This window comes from Aspergillus japonicus (assembly GCF_003184785.1).
Source record: "Aspergillus japonicus CBS 114.51 unplaced genomic scaffold BO86scaffold_100, whole genome shotgun sequence".
In the NCBI taxonomy this organism is placed as follows: domain Eukaryota; kingdom Fungi; phylum Ascomycota; class Eurotiomycetes; order Eurotiales; family Aspergillaceae; genus Aspergillus; species Aspergillus japonicus.
The window spans coordinates 15,599-33,610 of record NW_020291737.1 but is presented as its reverse complement, the minus strand read 5'-3'; the positions used below and the strand labels follow the sequence as shown (position 1 = coordinate 33,610).

The following is an 18,012-nucleotide window of genomic DNA, read 5'->3' as shown; positions in this document are numbered from 1 at the left end:
ATTGGTTTGCTTGATCAGACTCCTTAAGTAGTAGTACAGCTGTAATATCTCTGGAAGGTATTCGTGCTGTCATACTCAGTAGCATTATTGGATATGTACTGTAGATAAAAATGCTGTGGTCAACTGGTTGACAGGAGTAGCAACTATCGCTTATCGATAAAGGGTCCAGACATGTGACACGGCCAAGACACCAGCCTGGCCTTTGTCATTGAGCCATTCCGCCTTCTGCTTCCGCTTGGCCTCAAAACCACACCCACTTATTCCTGTTGTTTACCAAGATTACACACCACATATCCTTCAAGATGGTGGACTGGCTCTCCCTCGCCGTGCCGTTCGCCTACCTGGGCGTTCTCCTTGGCTCTCTCGCGACATTTTCCTCTCTCTACCGCAAGCGCAAAGCCAGTACGTATTGACTGACGTTCATCGTGCATCTCCTCCCTAGCCCTCCAACCCACCACCACCCAGCTCCCTTCTTAGACATTTTACCACCGCGAGAGCGCTTTAGCTTACACACACGCGCGAACCTTGACTGACTGACTGCCAACCCGCCAACAGCCAAGGCGTTCTCCCTGGAGCCATGGTTCCCCGCCCACGTGCAACGCGACATCTATTTTAACCTGCTCCACCTCGACCCCCCGAAGGACAGCGGCAGCAAGGAGAAAAAGAGCCCCGCGGTGCCGGAGTCGGTACTCAAGGCGGCGTTGCTGCGCCGCGCGATCGAGGACATCAAGCGCGTCATGCAATTGAGGTCGCAGAAGCAGGCCCTGGCCATGCTGTTGCAGCGCGGCAGTGTGGGGGATGATCTCTGGCAACGGTTCACCCGCGCGGAAAAGGAGATGGAGGAGGAGGTGCGGGATGTTGTTGCTGAGGTTTGTTCTTCTCTTTTTTTCTCAACTCTGTCTTTCGTTTTGTTCTTGTTGTATTCTGTCAATGACCGGAGAGTTGGGGTTGACACGTTCGGAAACTAGGCGAATGCGTACGTGCCCGGCTGGGGTCAGACGATCTTTCAGTCGGCCAACGAGATGCTGAATAATGATCTCTATCGGGAACGCATGGAGAGGGAGCAGGCGAAGCTGGAGGAGGAGCGCAAGTGGTGGGAGAAGAAGAAGGCGAACACGCAGGAGGAGTTTATGAAAGAGCTGGATGCTGAGGCTGCGAATGCGACCCCCTCGAGGAAACAATCCGAGTCCTCTGCCCCCGCCGCTTCCGCTGCCGCTGCCGCTGCCGCTACCCCTACGACTCCGACCGCGACGAGTGGTGCCGCCACGCCGAATTCGTCCACGCCTGCGATCAAGACCCCCGACTCGTCGTCTGGGGCGCCGCCTTCCGTGGCGGGAAGCAGTGATGATGATGGGGTTTTGGTCGAGGCGGATGAGCAAGGAAAGAAGTAGGCGAGGTCCAATGTGTTTCTATGGGTTTGGGGTGCATTCAGTGTGGTCTTTTCGACTTTGTTTTTCCCCGGTGTTGTGATGTTAAATGCTGTTCTTGAACAAGGTTATGTCCCGATTTGACTTCTACTCGAGGTCCATTGGTCGCGCTATGCTATATTTCCCATTGAGTGGGAAGAAAAGATTTTTTTGTTACTTCATGATACACCAGCCCCAAGAGAGGAAATGTTCATCCGTTTTACATCATACTAGAACCATTTGATATATACACGAAACGAGACCGATAAGATCCTCCCCCAAAACGCCATCTACACCTAACGCTGCAAGCCATATTCCAAGGTAGGCGCCAAATTTCGCGGGTACACACGCTTTGCGGACAACTTTCACAACAATTGGCTATCGTCCTCCATTGCCGACCCCAGATCAATTCCGGATACTGCCATCTCATCCGCTACCGACGCGATTTGCGATTCAACGCGACCCGGGTCGTTGGAGATTCGGTTCATCACCACACGCAGCAGCTCGACCATGATCTCCAGCTGGTACTGCTCTTGTTCGACCGGTTCGAGCCCCTGCAACGTTTGACCCCGGGCCTCAAGCGCGGCCGTCTTACGGTTATTCAGGAGCTGCACCAGTGTCTGCACATGCGCGACATTCTCCTTGCTTCTGGGAGTGCTGGAAAGGCGACGGAGACGACGTTTGGGTGTGTCAGCCGGGACGCCGGCCATGCGGGCCACCTGAAGAACGATGATCCGGGCGGTGGTTGCGTCCGGAGCGAAGCCGAATGTGGCGCGCATCGCCTGGAGAGCGACGAGCGTGCCCGGGAGGTCCTTGGATAGGCAGAAGCAACGGATGATCTGGTCGTATAACTCCTTGGAGAATTCTTCCCGTGCGAGTGATTGACCGCGGGCCGGGAGCTGAGCGAACCACCGTACCATCTCCGAGAAGAGAATGCGGGCGCTGGGAAAGCCGGCCACAAAGGCGGTCCGGCTATGGTCGTACTGTAGCTTGCCGCAATCCCATAAGCAGGCGAAAGTCTCGAGGTCCGGTCGTGTCACGGTGCACAACGTTTGGTATTTCTGCCACAGGGCCTGTATGTCTTGTTTGCGAAGCTCCGCGTAGAGAAGGTGGTTCATGAAGTACGAATTGGGCTGAAGGCGCGCATCTCCTAGGCATTTGATCAGGTATCTGACCATGTCTTCGTCGCTCCTTCGAGTGTAGTGAAGAAGAAGGATCGAAAAGGTCTCAATAGTAGCACTAGGCATAGGACGCTGCATGAACTTCGGTATGCGAGCACTATCCATGTCCTGATCGACATCGACCTTGGGTGCTTCCCCTCCGGCATTGGTTCGTGCCCAAGCCGAGTCAATTCGTCGCTGGACCATCGCCCATCCCAGGCGTTCGGCTTTCTCCCGTGATGCGGCATCACCGTCCCGCAGCCAAGCAGCAACAAGACCGTTGAGATGTTTGGGATCCGGATGGATGCCTCTTTCGTACATCAACTCAACCACGAGCGCTGCAGAGTCCACCTCACCCATCCCTATAAGCTTCTTCATCCAACTGGCGTAGAAAAATCGATTCTGGAATCGTCGGGGCAAAAGAGTCAAGGTCGATAATGACACCCTGTTCACCTCTTCCACCGAGACGCTCGACGCTTGGAGACTGCCAACCAGGCCAAGGGCCGCCTTATAAAGTGCGGTTGAGTCGTTCGCCGGATCACGCCCGGTCACCATCATATCTTTGAAAACGGCTATGGCCAGGCCCAGCCTGCCAGCTTTGAGCAGACCGATGCTGACGGAGTCGTAGTCGTTCATCGTCATTTGGTGATCGCGGAAGGCTTTGAGTTGAAGATACAACGCCCACGCCTTGGCCTCTGCCTCTTTCCCCGGCTTTTCGGCCCATGCTGTGATGATAGGAATGAGGATCCGAGGCTGACGGGATGTATCATTTGCCAGGAATGCGAGGGCAATATCTTGTGCTCGCTGAGGGTTGCCTTCCGCTGCGAACAGCTGTACTCCCAACGTCCAATACGCCTCCAGGTCTTCTTTCGTCTGACAAAGCCCGGTCTGGTGGGCTTCCCACTGTCCCAAGGCATCTCCTGTTTTCCCTGTGACATGAAGTGCTTCAATAAACGAGATGATTCGTCGTGTCGAAAGAGGAAAGCCAATAGAGACGGCATCTTCGGCAAGGATCTGGATGTGCGTCGCGACCTGGGACCCCGATAAGCTTTGGTGGGCTTGCGAATCCCACAATAGCGTCCAGGCTTCTTCCGGTATCGATTTCAAGAAGCCGGGGACAATGCGTTTGCAGCGACGATACCACTTCCATACTTCCTGTGCTCCTCGCTCATCTTGCTTTCCTTTCGCGACAGACTTCAGAGTTTGATTGAACCTTTCAATGTAGGGGCGATGTTCTGTTTCATCGGGTATGATCTCGTAGGATTTCCGAATGACCTTTGCATGGGATCCCTTGTCATCAGGTTTCAAGTACCAATTTTCTTCCTCATCGACCATACCCTGAAATTCCTCCTTCAGCATGTCGTCAAACCCCTCATCAAAAACTTCATCGAGCCAAGGTTGGGGTTTGGAAGGGCCCTTCTCGGCCTCATGTTTTCGGATAACTTCGAGTGCAATCGCTCGCTCCTTCTCCGGCAGCTCGCGAATAAATTGGCTGTTGGGACCGAACGGACCCTCCTTCAGAATTTCCAACTCTTTGTCTAACTTGGCCAACTCGGCCTCCACTTCTTCTCGTTCGGCGCGGTCATCGGCCTCGGGATCGACTTTCCTGATCTGCTTGCTTCCCGGTGTTACTTTTTCGAAGAAGTTGACTTTGTCATTAGGCCCGCCATAGTGAAGGTAACGTGGCGCTACCAGGGAAAAAGCCCCCGGCTCTCTGCGGGCCACATGTTGATACCACCGAGCTCCTCGGACGGCCTGGCGGAGCATAGGGTTCGATCGTTTAGCGCATCAGACAAATACTGTGCGGTTCGGAGAAGGCTCGACGCAAGGTGCGTGAGGGAGAGCGGAGTAGAGGTTCGTAGGTTTGAGAATGCAGAAAGATGAAAGTAGGGTGGTGGGTTAGGGGGCGGGGAAGGAAAAGAAGCAATTAGTTAACAAGCAGTGGCGGAATGAAAAGCGCGGAGGAAGATCAAAAGCTCCGCGGCGGAAAACCAATACTTACTTGATCTAGTTTAGCGCAAATGTGGGCTCGATTCCGCCCTCTTTCGATCGGTCTCGCCCTCCCCTCCCTCTCCCTCTCTCTCTTCGCTACTGTTTCCTTGTTCCTGCAGGTAGTATCTCTTGCAATCTAGCTGAAGATACACCTAGGCAGTCCGCAATGGACGCGGTTCTGCTAGAATTGGACGCGGGGGCCGCCTCGAAAGATGGCTCCCAGAGTCAGGTACAGAACATACCTCTCCCGTCGCAGCACTTGTCCTTCCTGGACTCCCCAGTCCGTCGCTGACAATCAATCCTGAAAGGGTGTTTACATTTATCGCCCAGCAGATAAGATCAAATCATCGGGCGAACGGCCGACGAAACGGCGCAAAGTCACACGAACGAATGTACCGAAGGCCGCAAACTCCCGTCCTTTTGTATCTCTTTTGAACGGCGATGAAGAGGCAAAGTCCATTGAACTGCGATACCGCACATACCAGCAGTTTTGGTCTGCTCAAGAAGCAAAAATCAAGGTACGCGAGTAAATGCCGTGCTTTGACCGACAGAATAATAACGATGTGGCTTAGGGAATTCTGGATGATGTCGACTCCGAGGTCCTCACCAACGTCCTGTCCTTCGTCAGGTCGACCTCACCCCAAACGTAAGATCGTGTACCGCCACCGAAGGAAGCCAGGCCCTAATAGCATACAGTTACGATGGCTGTATACCTGCGGCGCTAGTCACGGTTGGCTCCAATGTCTCGTCCCTCGGCCGACTGCTTACTAGACTAAACGGCCAACTGACAACAACCGGAGAAGGTGGGGTGATTGTATTGGAGTCTGGAGATGCCCCGAACCTCAAGACAACTCTGAAGAACATAATTCGCTTCGGGATCACAAATACGGAGGGAAATGAGGGTTATCAGAGCTTTGTCACTGACCGAGAGGTATAGCGAGTTTATCCTTCAGCCGACGATGAGCGCTAATGGTGACCATAGGGCCCAAGAGTGCTTGGTTATGACCTTGACTTATTGGCAGAGTATGTCAAAAGGAAGGAGGTCAAGAAGCTGGTTCTAGCATTTCGTGACAGTGAAGCATTTGACCCTGGTATTCTGGCAGACCTCTTGTCGCTTTTGAGGTGAGCTATTTCGTATCGAAGTACGGTGGTTATAGGATTCAAAACTCACCACCATCAGCTCTTGGCTCGATCGAATTCCATTGACACTCATATTTGGTATCTCAACGTCCGTGGAACTTTTCGAGGGGAGACTACCTCGGTCCACGGTTGCCCTGTTGCGGGGACGATATTTCGAGATACACGAAGCAAGCAACTGCGTGGATCGCATCTATGGGAGGATACAAGCAGAACAGGATGGAAAGTTTTGGCTAGGTCGCAACATCACCAGCGTGCTATTTGAGAAGTCAAGCGACTCCTTTCAGACACCAGAAGCTTTCAGTCGAACAGTTAAGGTAAGTTTCTTGTACACATGCTCCATGTTCGGTGGCCTAGACTCACTCTCTTAGTATGCTTATATGTCACATTTCTTCGCCAACCCATTAAGCGTGCTCCTTGCGGATGATGCTGCTACCACAATACAACGAGACAAAGTATGCGAGGCTCTCAGAAACCTTCCATCTTTTCGAAGGTAAGTGTCTCGCCTCTAGTCTTGAGTTGCCTGGCCTAAAACAATATAAGGCACTGCGAAGATACATTGGAAGAAGGCTGCGCCGAACAAGTTCGCAAGTTATTGGATGATGATGCTTTCCTTCTCGAGCAAAGCGCCCAGTGGTTAAAATCTGGTCAGCAGAAAATGCGCGACATATTCCAATGCGTGGATATGGTGCAACGAGCGTTGAAGCAATTCAACATCGTAAAGAAAAGCAGTATCTCTGATCTATCAATCCGGGCACTTGCTGGGGAGCTGCAAACCTCTGCATCATACGAGGATATTCTTCGAGCAATCAGAACGCTCGATTCTGACCAGATGAAGCTCTTTGCAATGATTTTGCCGGACACACTTACGGATAGCTCTGATTTTGCGCAAATTCAAGCCGACTTTGGCGCCCTGCTCCAAGTCTATAAAGGAACTGGACCACTCAAAAGTGGGTATGATAAACAACATTCAATCGTGGCGACAACCGTCGTGCAACAGCGGGTGAAACTCAGCAAGGCCAAGGTCAAACTGCCCAAAGAGAACGCAGAATTTACGAACATTATTGATCGCTTCTATGCCCTCTTGGAAGCACGTCTCGAGGAGATTTTGATAAGGCCTAATGACTTGGTCTTGCATGAAATCTTCCTCCTCGATATGAGGAATCCCCTGAAGGAAGTCTTCTCTCCGCGACCGCGTTTTGCTGTCGAGCGGGCGCTCTCAAGTCCCTTCGACTACCTCATCTCATCACCTAGAAGTTCGACGGTCAAAGTCTCAGCGCATCAGCCGGCAGCGGCTATTCTATATCAACTGTATTTAGAGTCTGGCTCTCTAGTGAACGTCCATGACCTATGGCAGGCGTTCTATGCGGTGTTTGAAAGCGAGCAAGGGAGTAGTTGTGATGAACGGACAGCGATGGCTCTGTTCTACAGGGCCTTATCGGACTTAAAGGCCCTTGGAATGATGAAAAGTAGCCGGAAGAAGGTTGATCATGTTTCTAAAACCGCATGGATGGGTCTGTGACATGTCGTACCATAAATTGCTTTGCAACATTTCTCTCTTGAAGTTCAAAGGGTATCATAAATATAATAAACATGCAGGAATATCCTTGCCGGTCATCACTCCTTGTGCACATGAGCGTTGTTGTCTACTATCACTCACTCGGTCACAGGTATCTGTATAATATCCTCACTGCCCAGAGCACGGCCTCCTTCGCTCAACACCATCGCCTCTCGCCTGCGTCTTCTGACAGCTTGTTCCTCGGCGGTTCTCTGCTGAATCCGTGGGCCGGATACTCGCCAAGACCCGGCGGTATCTTCACCATCAACCATCCATACATCGCTGTCATAGTCATCCTGATCATTTTCCTCCAGCATACTACCCATGAGGCCAAACTTGCGTAGTTGCTTCGCGCCGTCCACGTGTGAAGATAAAGTACCAAAAATCGCACTCATCACGGCATCATCAGACCACCACGTTTTCATAAGAATCACGACATCTTGACGCCGTGGCTGCTCTCCAGTGGCGCACGGAAACGGGTACTTGGCCAGCCAACGACTGACGATACCAGCCTCTAGCGCAGCAGGCACATTTTCTTGTAGGACCATATTGAGTATATTCAGCGCTTTCTTCTCGCCCAAAGGCCTGGTCTTCGGGAGAATTGGTGAGACGGTCGTCGACGTCTCCTCTGTGTGTTCGTCCAGGAAATTGCATAGACAGTTGATAAGCGCGGTATAAGCAGGGAGATCCTGCAACCGGGAGCAGACGGAGGTGCGAGATACTGACACTGAGTTAGCAGGAATCTGGTTTCTGAAGTATGGACGGATGCCATACGAGCCCGGTTAGAAACAAGAAAGTACAATGCATTCAGCGCCTTGGTTCGTTTTGTTTTGTCTCTGCTGACCAAGTCTTGCAGAAGCAAGTCCCGAGTTTCGCCTTTTGTGGATCGTTCTGCAATGATGCGCAATGCGCTGGAGTGACTCTTTAGTCGGTGGGGAATATTTATGCGGGGAGGGGTGCATCGTACGCTGCTCGGAGATCATGGCTAGTACTCTCGGAAAGCTTTTGTAAAGTGTCTAGGTTGAGTGCTGTTCTCTATTCAGCTCCGAGTATGGCAAGGTACATATACTTTGGAGCATACCATCTTCGGTGCCCTCAGTGATCATCCTATCGTCCCTCTCCTCGACATGCTTAATCTCCGTCAACTCGCGCACTTGGCGGAGATCTGTGACAATCCCGCGAACGGCGAAGAAGAGTGAGACACCTAGAATGGCTCAGCAACCAGATATCGTCTTGAAGGCGTACTAGCTTACCTAGGCACAGCCATAGCAAGTTATCACTCATACGCTCCGCCATTGTACTATACCTCTATCCTGCGATATGGTGAAGTTGAAGATGGTCGAGCTGCGGCGCGTCGGAAGGGCATTGGAAAGCGGGGAAAATAATAGTGCCGGCAGAACAGATGCCAAGGCGGGCGGTGAGTTGTCTTTTTTTCCCCGGGGCGGATCCCAATCGCGCCGGTTTGGCCCAAAAATTTCGGCGGAGTTCCACCTCCGATCACAGTGAGCGGACGTCGACAACTCCTTTACACGCCCCAACGATGCCGCCGTCGCAGTTGAAGCAGCTTAAGGCTTCTCTTCGAGATGGAGGATTGCTGGGCCCACAGCAGTCCAAGAAGCAAAAGCAGCAGAATGCAAAGTCCGGTGTTGCCGCGCAGAACCGTATTCAGCGCAACAACGCCTTGCAGGCCATCCGCGATCGATTCAATCCGTTCGAGATCAAGACTACTTCGCGCCCGAAGTTTGATGTAACTACCCGCGATGTGCCGAAGAAGAATGCCGGGCAGGCCAGACCTGGTGTGACCAAGTCTCACGGTGAAGAGAAGGTAGTTCCGGCCCCATACTCGCTGAATTCCGAGATTGTCGCTAATTGTCGTCTGTTTCTATTTTTTATAGAGGCGCCAAACCCTTCTCCAGGAGATGAACCGGCGCAACAAAGTTGGCGGTATTCTCGATCGTCGTTTCGGTGAGGACGATCCGACGATGACGCCGGAGGAGAGAGCGGCCGAGCGATTCGCCAGACAAAGCCAAAAGAAATTGAGGAAGGAATCTATGTTCAATCTTGAGGATGATGACGAGGAGTTTCAGCTTACTCACATGGGAGAATCTCTGTCCTTCGGAGAGGGTGTCAACCTAGATGATTTCCAGGAGGGCGATCTGGGGGCAGAGGAGGACAACGATGATGAGGAGTTGCCCAGGAAGAGGAAACGGATGTTGGAGGATGATGACGACGATGCTGATCTGGCGGACATGATCTACGATGACGAAGAGGGAGAAGAACAGCCTGAGCGAAAGAAGTCGAAAAACGAGGTCATGAAGGAGGTTATCGCCAAGTCGAAATTCTACAAGCTCGAACGGCAAAAGGCCAAAGAAGATGATGATGACCTCAGAGAAGAGCTCGACAAGGGACTTCCCGATCTGTTTGACATGCTGAGGGGCGTCAAGCCACCAGCCAAGCCAGAGCCCCCTAAGGATGATCTAGCGGCAATGAATCCCGAGCGGGCCGCGATATTACAAGGGAAAACCCCCGATGATGCCGAAAAAGAGTACGATCAGCGCTTAAAGCAGTTAACCTTCGACAAGCGGTCCGCGCCCACTGATCGTACCAAGACTGCCGAGGAACAGGCCGAGGAGGAGGCTCAGCGCCTGAAGACTCTTGAAGAAGAGCGACTTCGACGTATGCGTGGCGAGGAGTCAAGCGAATCCGAAGCCGAGGTGACGGAGGAAGATGAAGATGAAGATGGGGACGGCGAAGGATCAGACGATGAGTCAGTCTTCGACGACGCAAAGGCTTTCGGCTTGCAACAGCCTACCGAGACGATCACTCGTCCTGAGCTTGGGGTCGAAGACGAAGATGATTTCATTATCGATGACGATCTTGTGGAGACGAGGTCAGATGTGAGTCTGTCTTTCGATGAGGAAGAGGACATGGAATCCGGTGAAGGCTCGGAGGAAGAGGAAGACGAAGATGAGCAAGATGACGAGCTTATCAACGGACTTTCGATTCCTGGACTCGACGATGGAAATGCCACAGCAGCGGCAAACGGCGCAAAAGAGGTCAGCGATGGACTGGCATTTACATATCCTTGCCCCGGCAGCCATGAAGAATTCCTAGAGATCATCAAAGATGTTCCAATGCAGGATCTCCCAACCGTCATTCAACGGATTCGAGCCCTGCATCACCCCCGTCTTCATAGCGACAACAAGACGAAGCTCAGCCGCTTTGCTGGCATTCTCGTTCAACACGTCGCATATATGGCTGAGCTATCGGACCACCCTCCTTTCTCAATCGTGGAGAACATCCTCCGTCATATCCACTCTATGGCCAAGAGCCACCCTGAAAGCGTTTGCCAGGCTTACAGAGCCCACTTGCGCCAGATTGCGACTGATCGCCCTCTGAACCTTCGCCCCGGCGACCTGCTTATCCTAACTGGAATTGCGACCACTTTCCCAACTTCTGACCATTTCCATGCCATCGCAACGCCCGCCCATCTCTGCATTGCCAGGTACTTGGGCCAGGGTGCTGTCAACACCCTTAACAACTTTGCAACGGGCGCCTACGCAGCCAGTCTCTGCCTGCAATACCAGGCCATCTCGAAGCGCTACATGCCAGAATTCATCAACTACTCACTGAACGTCCTTTACCACCTCAGTCCGGAGGAGCAGACCGACGCATCCGCTCTGGGATTCTTTCCCTCCCGGAGCCCATCCGCGTCTCTCCAACTGAATCTTTCTTCCAAGCCCATCTCTTCCCGCAGACTTCGATTCTGGGACGTGGCGGATGCGCCTGAAGATGACGAGCAACTCAAGCTCTCCATCATCAACACCCTTGTCAACCTTCTTTCCTCCGCCTCCGATATCTGGTCTGGCAAGTCCGCCTACACCGAGATTTTCTCCCCTGTAGAGAAAGTCCTCTCCTCCCTTTTCCAAGCTCTCGACATCACAACGAAGGGCAAGGGTAAAGCCAGCAAGAACCTCATCCCCTCCTCCGTGCTCGATGCTTTCAAGTCGACCCTCGACAAGATCACCGCACAACTCTCCCAAGCCCGCCAAGCCCGTCGGCCCCTACTCCTCCATAACCATAGGCCCCTCGCTATCAAGACTGCGATTCCCAAGTTCGAGGAAACCTTCAACCCCGACAAGCACTATGATCCCGACCGCGAGCGCGCGGAGGCCAATCGTCTCAAGGCGGAATACAAGCGCGAGCGCAAGGGTGCCATGCGCGAGCTCCGCAAGGACGCCAACTTCATCGCACGCGAGAAGCTGCGCGAGAAGAAGGAGCGCGATGCGGAGTACGAACGCAAGTACAAGCGCCTCGTGGCTGAGGTGCAGAATGAGGAGGGCAGGGAGGCGAATGCTTATGAGAGAGTCAAGAGGATGCGACAGGGCAAGCGGTGATCACGACGATCTTGGCGCCTCTTTTCCCCGACTCCATTACATGGTTGCATCTTTCTCCTTCGCTGGTTTTGGCCTCAAATGTGTCTCTTGCAAGCCGGTCTTGGATGCGTGGATGGGTGGATTGCTGCCGGGGTCTCGCCTCTGCGTCCCACCCAACATCCTGGAGTATGCTCTGGCACATCTATGTATATATCCACCATTTTCTTTTATATCTACTACAGTATTTTATCGACGGTGTTGGGCAGATAGAAAAAATATCGTTTTTCACAATTTTATGAATTTGACTGGTAGTCTGTGCTAGACCACGGCTATAAGTATATTGGTTGACGGGTTAAGATTAGGAGGGATGTAGATATTTACATGCAGGAAGAAAGCAGAGTAAAATGTCCAAAAAAACGACGCTACACGAGTATTGGGAAGAACTCATTGTTGTAAAGCAATCCCAATACTGATTAGGTAGTCGCATCTAGCCTTCTGATCTGGCGGCACCGTTTCCATCTTGGTCTCTCCCGTCCTAATAAAGAGCCGGCGGTCGCTGGTGCCATCACCACTCCAGGTCTCCCATTCTGGACTATCAGGATAGCGATAGGGGTTAGGATCGAAACTCTTGATGAAGCTAGTCCAGTACCCCTGCATTAGAGGAATGATAGGCGCATTGGAGGTGAAGTAGGAAGCGGGTGGTGTTCCAGTCACATACTCCGGGCCCCAGATGGCATTCAGTTCTACGACATGGTAAACACCTTCCCCGGAGGATTCCGAGCTTGGGTCTTGGACTGCATAGTGATAGTTCCAGCTCTTGACCCCCGCTTCTGAGAATGCCGTGGACATGGCGATACCGGGACAATTGTAGCGCAGTTCGCCGTATGCGTTGCTGGTCGGCCGCCAGAACACGCCAGCATCAGGAAATGACATAGTCTGGTTCTCATTGAGATACAGGTGATTGATCCTTGCGAGCTGGTCTAGTTGAATTGCTGGGAATTGACTCTGGATGAATATGTCGGCCTCGCCCACACTGGATATACTCTTCGGGACAAATGTTGTTCCTTCATTTGTCACATCGCCAAATATAACAGGGACTTTGATAAACTTTCCTAGGGAGAATAGCCGGTACGTATAGTCAGGGACTAGGTAATCATCAATGGTAGGCGCATAGAAGTAGAGGGGCGGCTTCTGTGCGTCGGGAAGGGGGGTGCCGATGTTTTGCCGCTGTAGAGTCTCTGCATCCAACTTGCGCAAACATGATAGAGTGTCGTCTTCGCTTGCACAACCAGTGCGGATCACGAGATTGTTGTAAGCAAACTGAGCTTCGGTTGCAGTCAGCATGGTGGCAAAGCTTTGCGATTCCGCAGCAGCAGCATGGAAAAGACCTTGATCCTCACCGGCGTAGGCCGAGAGAAGAAGAGTGATCGAGGCTGCTCCTGCACTGTCCCCTCCAATGACCACATGTTCAGGATCACCGCCAAACTTGGGCGTAATAGGTCAGTACAAAGTCGCGCTCGTTTGGGCAACCTTTATCTTACTTTTCTGATATGCGTCTGAACCCACTGCAAGACTTTGATCTGATCTTTGAGCCCGTTGTTTGTACTTCCACCCTTCAGTACCTCGGACCCTGAAAGGAACCCATAAGGACCGACTCGATAATTGAAGTTAACCACCACGATACCAGTCTTGGACGCCTGAATCAGCCCGGTCCCGTTGAAGTTGGCATTCGAGTCTGCGTTAAAGCCCCCTCCTTGGATAAACACAAAGACCGGCAGCTTTGATGCATTCCTTGCCCGATTCGGAGCGTACACATCGAGGAACAGGCAGTCTTCCGATGTCCCAGCTGGGATGGGGTACTGATCGGTGGGTATACACAAGGGACCATGCTAAACCTGACATCTCAGCGCCGTTTCAAGGACAAGGACTGTATGCTACAGTCTGAAAAGGGTTTCACAACAATACCTGAAAGGCAGTCTGAACTCCTTCCGTCGTTACTGGATCTTGGGGCGCAGCAAATCGCAAGGACCCTACAGGAGGAGCAGCATAGCGTATCCCCAACCATTGCACAATGCCATTGGGGAGGACCTGTCCACGATATTGCGAGTAGCCAAGATTAACGGTCACGCTTTGGAAGCATTCCACATAATTGATGAGGCAGATGACCAGTGTCCGAAGGAGCAGTCTCATGATAATGACGATGATGTCAAGGAACAGCCGCGAATGGCTTGCTGCAGAACCGAGGTGTGTTTACGCTGTGCTTCCATGCTGTGCGAGCAGAGCATCCCTTTTGAATGGCATATCAACCAGAGTCGAGACCCCTGAAGGCATGCTTCGAGGAATGCGATGGATCCGCCCTCCTATCCAGGAAGGGCTCTCCTTGCATCATCACATGATAGATGTGAGCCGTCATCCCAGGTTTTTCGGCAGTGATTGACGCAGAAAACGATATGTTCCGGATCTCGGAGGACCAATTGAAGAGTGCCAACAAAGAGGGGCGGATTCGACAGCTGAGCTAGGTTCAAGTGTAGTGGGAGTGTATGTACGGACTAGGTACAGTACACCCCGAGCGGTAAGTTGTGACTGATGTCAATGGATGGATGGGGACGGGTGAGGTGCGAGCCAACTGGTGGATCAAGCTAGAGCAGGAATACTCCCTCCAAAGCCGGAGAGAAGGAAAATTCGCATCTCCGCATCAGCTCAACTCTTCCCCGCAGTCGATCTTCCCTGCTTGGCTGCTCTACTGATCTTGTTACTCCGTCTGACGTGGCTAGCGTTTCTCTAGTCAAATGAGGCGCAATTTTTGATTGAACGCTGTCTGCTTCTACGGTGCCTACTTCTGGTTCCCGATCTTCCCTGTCGTCCCTGTTACTCTCTGGCCGAGAACCCCACTCCCCCCCCGGCACGCGCAATGCCTGAGGCAGATGAGGAGGAAGATGATTACATGTCCATGGTAATTGAGGAACCACAGCAGAAGGAAACCTTTACTCAAAGAAAACGCCGACAACAACGAGAAGTGAGTATCAGATTAGACTTGAAAAATTCATCCAGACCAAAACGCTAACTAGCCGTTCTTGAACCAGGCTGAAGCACGTGCCAGAGTCCCTTCAAAAGCGGAACGCGCTGCGGACGAAGCAGCACGTCGCGATGCCGCCCTTGCTACCAGTGCGCTGAACCCTTCCAACAAGGGCTTTCAGATGATGGCCAAATTGGGCTTCAAACCTGGACAGGCCCTAGGAAAGCCCAAATCATCTCAGGGAACGAGGCCGGATGAACCCGATGCCCGACTCCGATCCGAGCCTCTCAATCTGGTGATCAAAGAAGATAAGGGTGGAATTGGGCTGGACAGCGAGCGGAAGCGCAAGTTTCTCGAGGAAGCCGAGCATGTTGCCAAGAAAGTGAAAGAGGATGAGGGCGATTATCGCGATCGGGTCCGGCTTGAGCGGGAGATGCGCCGAGCGGAGGCGCAGGTGCATGCTGCGCAGAAGGTTGCTGAGCGCTTGGATACCGAGGCTGAGACGGGTGAAGAACCGCCCTCCAGCGCAGCGAAAGGGAAGTTTTGCGAAACACCAAAGACTGATGGGGAAAGGGAAGTTTCCCCTCAGGATGACACGGCCGGCGAACCTGCAACAAGCAAGCCGCAGAAGGTCAAGCCAACTTCTCAAATTAACATCCTCTATCGTGGGCTAGTCCGTGAACGCGAGGAGAAAGAACGCAATCTTCAGATGCGTCATATGCTTCAAACATCACTCTCTTCTGGATTCTTTCCCAACCCGCGCTTACCAGGACAAAACGATCCGACCCTGGATCGAGATGACGAGGAAGCTATCGGGGGGCAACGGGAGCCATCAATGGTTCTCGAGCAAGAACTTGAAGAAGATGATCCCGAGCTAGATGAGTTTAATGCGCTAGACCCGAGCGAACAGCTGTCCCGACTAGTACGGTATCTACGTGATCAACATCACTACTGTTTCTGGTGTAAGTATCGATACGAGGATGCTGAGATGGAAGGATGTCCGGGGGTGACAGAAGAGGATCACGATTGATGCCGCATGAATGTGCTATACGTAACAAAAAATTTACCATTTGCCAGTCCTGTACTTGATAGATAAGCATTATAATTATATCTTGGGGCTGCACCCGCCAATTTCAAATTGGTCCGTCATGTCCATTGTAAAAGTCAACAAACCAGGAACCCGAAAAAAAGCCCTAATCGCCATCATTAGAGCTGCATTTGTCCAAACCACACGCAACACATAGTAGCAACTCGAGGGGAATCTTATTTCATGCGGATGTATAAATGAAAAGAGAATGAGAAAAAATCGAGGTATATAAAGTAGGGAAAGAATATTCGAAAGAAGCAAGAAACGACTTTGTGGTTCGACCGTACTCTTGCCTGACGTATGCAGTGACAAGAGCAGTACTACGGAACGTCATTTGGAATAATCATTGAGGAGGAAGGGACCTCATCAGTTGTGCCAACGAGCGGTTAGAGCATTTCTGCAATGCCTGATAGCATCCTCCGCATATGCGCAGACAGCAGAAAACACACCGGTGTCGCGCTTCGTGATCAAACTTCTGGCACGTCATGCAGGGCAGCGCATACCAGGCATTGTTAGCTGGAGGCATTGACCGGTGGTCCTGGTAGCAAGCGTAATGTAGTTTATTCAAAGGCGCAGCCACCGGCTCGTAGTCGGGAGGTGTCCACGGGCCCCTATCATCTTCACTGGAGAGAGAATCGACAGGCGCCTCGGATTCAGGTTCGGGGTCAGGGATGAAATGATCCACTGAATCTACCGCACTGGGGCGATTAGATCCCGGTTCCAGGTCTTCTTCGCTGGACGGCGGGGTGGGTTGCGGCGGGATAGGCGGCCGGTAAGCCCGAAACACCGGAGGTTGAGGAAGAGGACCATCCGGCGGGCTGTAAGGCGGGCGCTGACTGCGACCGTCAGTCAAAGACCCTGGGCCAGCAGAGGGTTGTACAGTGGGGGGAGGAGGGAGTTCGTCAGGCTCTTGCGATCTTAACGGCGGAGGTGCCGGAATGGATTCGGATCGTGGGGGAGTCACAGCAGGAGCTGCGGAAGGTTGCTGGACGGGCGCGGATTCTTTCGTAGGCAGAGATTCAGAAGATTTTTGCTTGAAGCCTTTTTTGGCAAAGGAAGGCACTCGCAGGCCGCGGGACCGATTTTCTTTGTCTAGAATCGCCATTTTGCCTCGGTTCGAATGTCCCTGCGATAACTTGATCAAGGACAATAACAAGAACACACCGGATGTGTTGTGGGTTGGACCAAAGGAAGGGTATCTCTGGACAATCCAAGATATATGGTTCTATAAGTGTATGAATATTAAGGATGTATGACTTTGGTGTTTGTCAAGAAAGAGGAATCGGAGAATTAGATGAGTACCAGAAAAAAAAAGAGAGAGAGAGAGTGTGTGGAAGGAACAGAAGGAGGGGGAACAGATCTTTAGGGGACAGGACAAGACATTGAGATGATTTCATCACATCTCGAACAAACTACTGAATGGTTAGGGTTTTATCTCTCAATTGGTTCAATTCCTGCCTGGGCTGTTTCTTCAGCGATTGACCAATGTGATGGAGACCATAAAAAAGTGGATTGAATCCGGGTTTCAAGCCAGGAACGCGCAAGTTCGGAAGGGTAAGTAAGTTCGTAACAGGGAAAGGGGAAAAAAAAAAACACCAGAGCTGAACCACGGATCCACTGAGTCCTGACAGGCTGCGCAGCGCAGACAGAAATCAAGCAGGGAGGACAAAGGGCAACAGGCAGATGGCCGGCCTGCTTCAATCGAAATTCAAGATCCAAGGCAGACTCGAGAATTGACTGGCGAATACTCGAAAGTGACTGACCAGCTACCCAAGGTACAACACAGGCACAGACAGACAGCACAGGACTGAACTTTGAAGCATGTTCGATGTTCGATCATAACGAACCAGAAAAGACGAGAAAAGGAGAGCGAATAGCAGCCTCTCTTGTAAGCTATCGATCGCGTCAGTCCGTCGCAAGGACTAGTGGATGATAGCGTCATTTCGACCCCTTTGGGTCATTCCAGCCATTGATAGGAATTTCCGCGCCCTCTGCCCGGTCTTATCGAATCACTACTCGGATGGAAGCGAGGAAGCGAGGAAGTGGGAAGTGGGAAGTGGGTAGTGGGATCATGGATCGGAAGTGATAAACAACCTCAGTTGAGGGTCTGACAGTTGATAAAATTGCAGTGTCGATCAGTGATAGCCATCCCTGTCCACCCAGACAATGAGTACTCGACTCATCCATGTACTCCGTACTCAGTACAATGTATCTACTGCAGTGTGTAAGATCCGTGCCCGGAACCGGTGGCACTACTACTTGAGTAGGACAAATCAGAGC

The 18,012-nt window shown here is 52.1% G+C and overlaps 8 protein-coding genes across 8 annotated transcripts; 4 read left to right on the top strand and 4 right to left on the bottom strand.

The window, feature by feature from the left end:
• Positions 1 to 242: 242 nt before the first annotated feature.
• Positions 243 to 1,653, top strand: BO86DRAFT_393428 (Sec63 complex subunit SEC66). The gene is made up of 3 exons (XM_025673016.1): positions 243 to 402; positions 556 to 869; positions 969 to 1,653. Exons 1-3 carry the CDS (start codon positions 303 to 305, stop codon positions 1,389 to 1,391), a joined length of 837 nt encoding a protein of 278 aa, XP_025522314.1. The 5' UTR covers positions 243 to 302; the 3' UTR covers positions 1,392 to 1,653.
• Positions 1,634 to 4,492, bottom strand: BO86DRAFT_393427 (pentatricopeptide repeat protein). Its single transcript, XM_025673015.1, has one exon. The coding sequence runs from the start codon at positions 4,331 to 4,333 to the stop codon at positions 1,772 to 1,774; it is 2,562 nt and encodes an 853-aa protein (XP_025522313.1). The 5' UTR covers positions 4,334 to 4,492; the 3' UTR covers positions 1,634 to 1,771.
• A 168-nt stretch (positions 4,493 to 4,660) lies between these two features.
• On the top strand, positions 4,661 to 7,261 carry BO86DRAFT_372799 (putative origin recognition complex subunit 3). Its single transcript, XM_025670361.1, has 8 exons — positions 4,661 to 4,787; positions 4,867 to 5,076; positions 5,131 to 5,204; positions 5,255 to 5,489; positions 5,541 to 5,680; positions 5,739 to 6,012; positions 6,067 to 6,188; positions 6,239 to 7,261. Exons 1-8 carry the CDS (start codon positions 4,725 to 4,727, stop codon positions 7,215 to 7,217), a joined length of 2,097 nt encoding a protein of 698 aa, XP_025522312.1. The 5' UTR covers positions 4,661 to 4,724; the 3' UTR covers positions 7,218 to 7,261.
• Positions 7,252 to 8,562, bottom strand: BO86DRAFT_372795 (uncharacterized protein). The gene is made up of 5 exons (XM_025670360.1): positions 8,507 to 8,562; positions 8,335 to 8,457; positions 8,221 to 8,281; positions 8,028 to 8,164; positions 7,252 to 7,974 (listed from the first exon to the last, which is right to left on the bottom strand). The coding sequence occupies exons 1-5, from the start codon at positions 8,547 to 8,549 to the stop codon at positions 7,352 to 7,354; spliced, it is 987 nt and encodes a 328-aa protein (XP_025522311.1). The 5' UTR covers positions 8,550 to 8,562; the 3' UTR covers positions 7,252 to 7,351.
• Positions 8,563 to 8,733: 171 nt separating this feature from the next.
• Positions 8,734 to 11,899, top strand: BO86DRAFT_349392 (snoRNA-binding rRNA-processing protein NOP14). The gene is made up of 2 exons (XM_025669350.1): positions 8,734 to 9,078; positions 9,149 to 11,899. Exons 1-2 carry the CDS (start codon positions 8,794 to 8,796, stop codon positions 11,648 to 11,650), a joined length of 2,787 nt encoding a protein of 928 aa, XP_025522310.1. The 5' UTR covers positions 8,734 to 8,793; the 3' UTR covers positions 11,651 to 11,899.
• Positions 11,900 to 11,972: 73 nt separating this feature from the next.
• On the bottom strand, positions 11,973 to 14,261 carry BO86DRAFT_393423 (putative triacylglycerol lipase). The gene is made up of 3 exons (XM_025673014.1): positions 13,595 to 14,261; positions 13,171 to 13,518; positions 11,973 to 13,114 (listed from the first exon to the last, which is right to left on the bottom strand). The coding sequence occupies exons 1-3, from the start codon at positions 13,817 to 13,819 to the stop codon at positions 12,074 to 12,076; spliced, it is 1,614 nt and encodes a 537-aa protein (XP_025522309.1). The 5' UTR covers positions 13,820 to 14,261; the 3' UTR covers positions 11,973 to 12,073.
• A 39-nt stretch (positions 14,262 to 14,300) lies between these two features.
• BO86DRAFT_15658 (putative G-patch domain protein) lies at positions 14,301 to 15,875 on the top strand. The gene is made up of 2 exons (XM_025666369.1): positions 14,301 to 14,645; positions 14,713 to 15,875. The coding sequence occupies exons 1-2, from the start codon at positions 14,541 to 14,543 to the stop codon at positions 15,673 to 15,675; spliced, it is 1,068 nt and encodes a 355-aa protein (XP_025522308.1). The 5' UTR covers positions 14,301 to 14,540; the 3' UTR covers positions 15,676 to 15,875.
• Positions 15,876 to 17,139, bottom strand: BO86DRAFT_15653 (uncharacterized protein). The gene has a single exon (XM_025666368.1). It carries the CDS (start codon positions 16,835 to 16,837, stop codon positions 16,076 to 16,078), a length of 762 nt encoding a protein of 253 aa, XP_025522307.1. The 5' UTR covers positions 16,838 to 17,139; the 3' UTR covers positions 15,876 to 16,075.
• Between the last annotated feature and the right edge of the window lie 873 nt (positions 17,140 to 18,012).

Coding starts and splice junctions, on each gene's coding strand:
- BO86DRAFT_393428 (XM_025673016.1), top strand. CDS start 303: ATGGTGGACTGGCTCTCCCTCGCCGTGCCGTTCGCCTACCTGGGCGTT. Junction 403..555: donor CTACCGCAAGCGCAAAGCCA/GTACGTATTGAC, acceptor ACCCGCCAACAG/CCAAGGCGTTCTCCCTGGAG. Junction 870..968: donor TGCGGGATGTTGTTGCTGAG/GTTTGTTCTTCT, acceptor TTCGGAAACTAG/GCGAATGCGTACGTGCCCGG.
- BO86DRAFT_393427 (XM_025673015.1), bottom strand. CDS start 4,333: ATGCTCCGCCAGGCCGTCCGAGGAGCTCGGTGGTATCAACATGTGGCC.
- BO86DRAFT_372799 (XM_025670361.1), top strand. CDS start 4,725: ATGGACGCGGTTCTGCTAGAATTGGACGCGGGGGCCGCCTCGAAAGAT. Junction 4,788..4,866: donor AAGATGGCTCCCAGAGTCAG/GTACAGAACATA, acceptor CAATCCTGAAAG/GGTGTTTACATTTATCGCCC. Junction 6,189..6,238: donor AACCTTCCATCTTTTCGAAG/GTAAGTGTCTCG, acceptor AAACAATATAAG/GCACTGCGAAGATACATTGG.
- BO86DRAFT_372795 (XM_025670360.1), bottom strand. CDS start 8,549: ATGGCGGAGCGTATGAGTGATAACTTGCTATGGCTGTGCCTAG. Junction 8,282..8,334: donor CACTGAGGGCACCGAAGATG/GTATGCTCCAAA, acceptor AATAGAGAACAG/CACTCAACCTAGACACTTTA. Junction 8,165..8,220: donor AGCCATGATCTCCGAGCAGC/GTACGATGCACC, acceptor GAGTCACTCCAG/CGCATTGCGCATCATTGCAG.
- BO86DRAFT_349392 (XM_025669350.1), top strand. CDS start 8,794: ATGCCGCCGTCGCAGTTGAAGCAGCTTAAGGCTTCTCTTCGAGATGGA. Junction 9,079..9,148: donor AGTCTCACGGTGAAGAGAAG/GTAGTTCCGGCC, acceptor TATTTTTTATAG/AGGCGCCAAACCCTTCTCCA.
- BO86DRAFT_393423 (XM_025673014.1), bottom strand. CDS start 13,819: ATGAGACTGCTCCTTCGGACACTGGTCATCTGCCTCATCAATTATGTG. Junction 13,519..13,594: donor GAGTTCAGACTGCCTTTCAG/GTATTGTTGTGA, acceptor TGTCAGGTTTAG/CATGGTCCCTTGTGTATACC. Junction 13,115..13,170: donor TTCAGACGCATATCAGAAAA/GTAAGATAAAGG, acceptor ATTACGCCCAAG/TTTGGCGGTGATCCTGAACA.
- BO86DRAFT_15658 (XM_025666369.1), top strand. CDS start 14,541: ATGCCTGAGGCAGATGAGGAGGAAGATGATTACATGTCCATGGTAATT. Junction 14,646..14,712: donor AACGCCGACAACAACGAGAA/GTGAGTATCAGA, acceptor TTCTTGAACCAG/GCTGAAGCACGTGCCAGAGT.
- BO86DRAFT_15653 (XM_025666368.1), bottom strand. CDS start 16,837: ATGGCGATTCTAGACAAAGAAAATCGGTCCCGCGGCCTGCGAGTGCCT.